Source organism: Gekko japonicus, unplaced genomic scaffold (genome assembly GCF_001447785.1).
Source record: "Gekko japonicus isolate JY-2015 unplaced genomic scaffold, Gekko_japonicus_V1.1 scaffold878, whole genome shotgun sequence".
NCBI lineage: Eukaryota > Metazoa > Chordata > Lepidosauria > Squamata > Gekkonidae > Gekko > Gekko japonicus.
The window spans coordinates 108,350-113,671 of NW_015160237.1; the positions used below are offsets into that span (position 1 = coordinate 108,350).

Here is a 5,322-nt window from a genome sequence, read left to right on the forward strand (position 1 = left end):
CCAATGCTGGATCAGGCCAGTGGTCCCTCCAGTCCAACACTCTGTTATCACACAGTGGCCAAAAACACCAGGTGCCATCAGGAGGTCCAGCAGTGGGGCCAGGACACTAGGAGCCCTCCAGCCTGTCCAGCGGCTCCCTCTGCCTGCTTCCCTCCTGCTGGGGTGGGGGGGGAGAAGCCCCCCCTTGAGGAGCGCTTGCAGCATCGCCCCATGGCCGGGGAGAATCATCGGCCACCTCCCTTCTGCAGGAAGCAGAGCTCCCCTTCCCCCTCCGCACCTCTCAGGCCGCTGCCAAAGCCGCTTCGGGCTCCCTGCATCTCTCTCTCAGGAGTCCCCGTGGTGGGAGCTCTGAGCACAGGGATGGGCGGAGCGCCGTGTCCAGTGGCAGGACACCACCGTGCGTGCCAGTCGCTGTGGGGCGGGGCTGCTGCCGCCACCTCCCTCCCCTGCTCTGGGGTTCCTGTAGGCAAGGAGACCCTGGTCTGAGCCACCTGCATGGCCCTTGGCCTCTTCCCCGCTCTTGCTCTGTGTGCCTGGGGGGGGTTACTGGTGTTGGGGGGGGGGGCTCTCTCTCTTCACAGCAAGCGACTGCTTGTTGGGGACGGAGACAGCAGCAAAGAGCAGAAGAGCAGCGTCCATATCCTGAGTCTGCTTCCCATCCACTTTATGGGCTGCCCTCAAGTGCTCATCTTGTGGGAAATGGAGAGAAAACTCCCCCTCTGTCCACTGGCCTCAACTCATGCGTAACTTTATACACTTCTCTTCCGTCCTCCCCTCGTGACCGCCTTCCTAAAGGGAGAGTCCGGCCTTTCCTCACAGGGGAGGTCCCCCGTTGTTGTCTCGGTGGCCGTCTTCTGCTCTGCTGCTGCCTCTCCCCTGGCTGGGGGGGGGGGGCAGAGTGTCTGGGTCTGTCCGGGGTACCGGCTGACTCCTCCAGATGTGAAATGCCATCCCTCCCACAATGCAGCTCCATTCAGGCGACATCTCATTTAAGAGCAAAACCTGGAAGGAAGTGATTTCCATTAGAATGGAAACAGTGGCGGTATATTTTGCATTTAAATGTTTCATGGGATTACGCACTGGAAGGAAACGTTTATTACTTTTGATTCTCGCTGTCCTGTTGACTCTTCTTTTTGTGCAGAGAACAAAGCCGGCTCATGGCGAGTCCTGTGTCTGGGTTGGGACCCCCAGGCCGGGCGGGCGCCCACCCTGGCATTCCTTGGTGTTAACAAGTCCCCCCCACCCCCGCCCCAGGGCCGGGGCTGCCCCCTTGGGAGGGGGCCGGGCAAAACACGTGGGCCTCCCCTCCCTCTGACCTTCTCCCCGTTTCCCAACAGGGCTATAAAGAACGGCAAAGGGCTGCACAGCAAGAAGGAGGTCCCGATCCACCGGGTGGCCGACATCTCTGGGGTAAGCAGAGCTTCATTCTAAGCTGCACCGGACTCGTGCCTGGCTGAGGCCCAGTGGGGGCCGGGGGGGGGGGGTCTTGCTGCATTTGTGATCCGGAGTGTTCCGAAAGGGGGAAATGTGCTCTGACGCTCCGGAAAAGGCCCAGTCACCTTCCAGGTGACTTCCCCCCAATCTTGTGAGCCTTGGGAAAGTAGCCTTGCCTGTGGCAGGGAAACACCACCACCCCCGCCCCCGTCTTCCATGGGAGGGGGAGGACAGGCCTGGCTGCCTCCGGTCCCAAGAAGCCCCTCTTCTCCCACCCGGCTCCGTGATCCTTCCTCAAGGAGGATAGGCTCTTACCCACTAGAAATTGGCAGGGAGTAGCTAGTTCAGGATCTCCTCCTAAAATGAAGAGACACGTGACTGGACACAGACATCTTGGGAATCTTGCCAGGTGTCGCAGTTTGGGTCCAGGCAGGTTTCTACCAACCTCCTCTCTCGCCTTGGGACGCAGGGGGGCAAATCAGATTCCTCCGTGGGCTCAGAGAAACCCCCAGACAGGGCCGTATTCTTTACAGAAGGCAGACTTTAACTCTGCTTGCTTCTGAAGTCGCTGGTCCCAAGAAGGAAGCGCGTGGGTTAGAGTGACCCAGAGACAACAGGAGGGGCAAGGATTGCATCTTGGAGGCCTCACACACACCCCCCCCAGCATCAGAGGAAGGTCCTGGGCTCCCGGACGCCTGGCTGGTGTGACATTTTGCCCTTTTGTCTGACCCATCCCCTCCCTTCAGGCAGACAGGACGCGAGCAAGAAAAAGCTTGGTCTGTAGCCCTTTGCCTACCTGGGGAGAATGTCGTGGCCATCGGTGGCTGGCCATTAGCCAGGTGCAAAGGACTCCTCCAAAGCTGTCACTGTTAACCTCTGCGGGGTGAGGGATCGTTTCGCCGTCACACATGTTTTGCCTTGAACGGTCTCTCCGACAAGGAGTATCGATTCCTGGTGTAGAGCTGTCAAGGGTCTGTGTGTGAGAGGAACCCTTCGGGCTCCAGTCTCCCTCCCCGCCAGCTGCGGTCCAAGGCCGAGGGCCGGATAGGGGCCCAAGGCGCAGAAGTTCCTTCATCGGTGGTCCTCCTCTCCCCTCCCGTCACCCCCGCCCCTTTGCTCTCTGAATGACACGCCAGCCTGGTTTGGAGTCTGGCGCGGGTTTGCCACCTCCCGCCAAGCGCCTGGAACGGTGGGGCGGTGCCCGAGTGGCACAGAGCGCCCCTGCTTGGCGTGCAGAAGGCCCTCGGCTCCAGCCCTGGCAGCAGCTCCAGCTCGCAGGAGAGGGGGCAGAGACCATCCTTCAGCCGGGACCCCCAGGAAGGGTCTGCTTCAGTTTAAGGCACCTCTTGGGGGCTCACTTTTGTGCCTCTTGGGTGCCAAGTGTGATAAGACAGCAAAAGGTTTATTCAGCTCCTCCCCCCATTCATGGCAGCTGTCATCAGAGTGTGCACGCGTGCGTGTGTTTTAACTTGGCATGCTGCTCCAGGTAAGGTGGACAAGAATGCCTGCGGAGAGCCAGGAGAGCCAGCCAGCCAGCACTCTGCTTGGGGAATCTGTCTGGAGCTCCATAATTGGCATTTGCAGAAGAACCCGCAAGCTGCTGGTTGTCTGCTTTTGCAGGAGGGCTGCTTGGGGTGGGTCGGCCACCCCCCCGGTCCCGTTGCCACCTCTGCTCCTCCCCACGTGCCTCTCTTGCCTCCAGTTTGATGCCTGATATGCGGGGTTTCCAGTGGTGGATCCCTGTTGGAGACCATGCTCCTCTTCTTCCGTGCCCCCACCACCGTGTTCATGGGCCATTTCACAGAATCATAGAACCATAGAGTTGGAAGGGGTCTCCAGGGCCATCTAGTCCAGCCCCCCTGCACATTTTGCAGGAAATTCACAAATACCTCCCCCCCACACTCCCCCTCCACACCCGCAGTGATCGCTGTTCCATGCCTATAAGATTACAAAAACCCTCCAGGATCTCCAGCCAAATTGGCCTGGGGGGAAAATGCTTCCTGACCCCAAAGCGGTGATGGGCATTTCCCTGGGCGTGTAAGAAAGGGCCAGGAGAACTGAGCACTGAGGCAACCCTCCCTGCCCTCCCTCTCGTGATCTGCCCAGGTTCATGGAATCATTGCTGCTGTCAGATGGCCACCTAGCCTCTTCTTAAGAACCTCCAAAGCGAGAGAGCCCACCGCCTCCCGAGGGAGCCTGTTCCATTGTTGCTTGCCATGGTGTTGTACATGCCCAGTTGAGACCAGGGGCTGGAGGCCAGATGATGCTGGTCTTGGAGCACCTCCATGCAAGAGAACCCCAGCGTCCCTCGGAGTCTTACCTCCTCCCTGGCATTTGGCTTCCTAGGTGGAGGGTCTCTATAAAAAAGGAAGGTCCATTCAACCACGGGAGCCCCCCCCCCCGGCTTGTCACCCCAGAACGCCTGCCTCCCCTCCCACCCCCCTCCAGGCTGCTTCTGTAGCGCAAGGCCGGAATGGGCCATTGGCAGTTTGGTCTGCATTTTTCCTCATTTGCGTGGCAGGCCAATGACCGTTGCCAGGGCCCTGCTCTGCCGCTGGAGAAGCTGCACACCACCCCCTTCCGCAGGGAGTCTTCCGTCTCGTCTCCCACGTCTCCCTGATTGCATTTCTGGGGCTCGGCTTGGGCGAGGGGCGGGGAGGGGAGGGGCGGGTGCCGCTGCTCCAGTGAAGCCCCTCTCTGACCCTGCTCAGTTGATCTGATTCCAGACTGGTGCCTGGAGGCATCTGATTAAGTGTGCTGCTGCTTTGGCACCTGACACCTGGTCGGAGGGGCCGCCACGGAGACTGGAGAAGCCCCCCCCTCACACACACACCCTCAGGGCTTGGAAGGAGAGCGCTGGCTTTGCTCCCTGGCGCGGGGGGGGGGACACACGCAGGGCTGCCTCCAACTATCCCCCTGCTTTTGTGACCGTCGTGGGAGGGGGGGCTGCCTGTCTTGTGTCTCCCTCTTCCCTCCAAGGCGTGTAGTCCTGCTCTGGAGTAATTTACTGCGTAATTTAAGGCATGTAAGACAAATCTGCATTTGGGCGCTTCGCGCTTTAAGCGCCGTGCGTTCCATCATGGATTTGCGAGAGCCTCAATCAGAGCGAGAGGAAGCGCGTCCGCGCACTCCTGCCCTTCCCCAAAGTCCTTGCATAATTTTGCATAATTGGCATCTCCGTATAAAAGTAGAGTTATGATTCTATTTTTCTCCATTCTATTTATGCATGATTTCCTTTCCACTTGAAGATAATTAACACTGGGGAGGCTCGGAGCAATAACGCTGCCTCTGCTCCTCCTCAGCGTTGGGGGCGCCTCCTCCTCTGGGAAGCAGCTCCGCCCCCGCCCTCCTCCACGCGGGGCCTGCCGGACAAAGGGTTGGTGCAGCCCGGAGGCGAGCAGGAAACCTCTCTGGGGCAGCCCCCGTCCCCTGACACAGTCCGAGGCCCCCTGCAAGAGCCGGGTCTCCGGAGTCAGGCCTGAGGGATCCCGCGCACGAAGCTGCCTACTGCAGAGTCAGGCACGTTGGCATCCTTGGCAGGTCTCTTGCCTCCACTGACCGGAGGTCGCTCTCCAGGGCCTCAGGAGGAGGAGGAGGAGGAGGAGGAAGGTCTTGAGCATCACCTACAGCCGGATCCTTTTCTCTGGAGAGGCTGGGGTGGAACCCAGGACTGGGTTTTCATTGGTTATCCGGAATAACAGCAGACCTTGCTTCTGGGTTCAAGTCACACGCAACAAGCAGTAAAGTGGTTCCCAGCCTTTCTGCCATGGTGACCCGCTGTACACTGCATTGGTCAGCGACGAGAACGATCGGGGGCCTGGAGACCCAGAAGCCCTATGAGGAGAGGCTGAGGGACTTCTTGGGAAGGTTCATTCTGGAGACCGGGGG

The 5,322-nt window shown here is 59.7% G+C and overlaps 1 protein-coding gene across 1 annotated transcript in view; it reads left to right on the forward strand.

Annotated features, from left to right (window-relative positions):
* The window catches only part of SND1 (staphylococcal nuclease and tudor domain containing 1), a 192,397-nt gene that overhangs the window by 68,446 nt on the left and 118,629 nt on the right, over positions 1-5,322 (forward strand). The window contains exon 5 of the mRNA XM_015412978.1: positions 1,338-1,410. Within this exon, the coding sequence (XP_015268464.1) occupies positions 1,338-1,410 (73 nt within the window). The remainder of the gene's footprint in view (positions 1-1,337; positions 1,411-5,322) is intronic.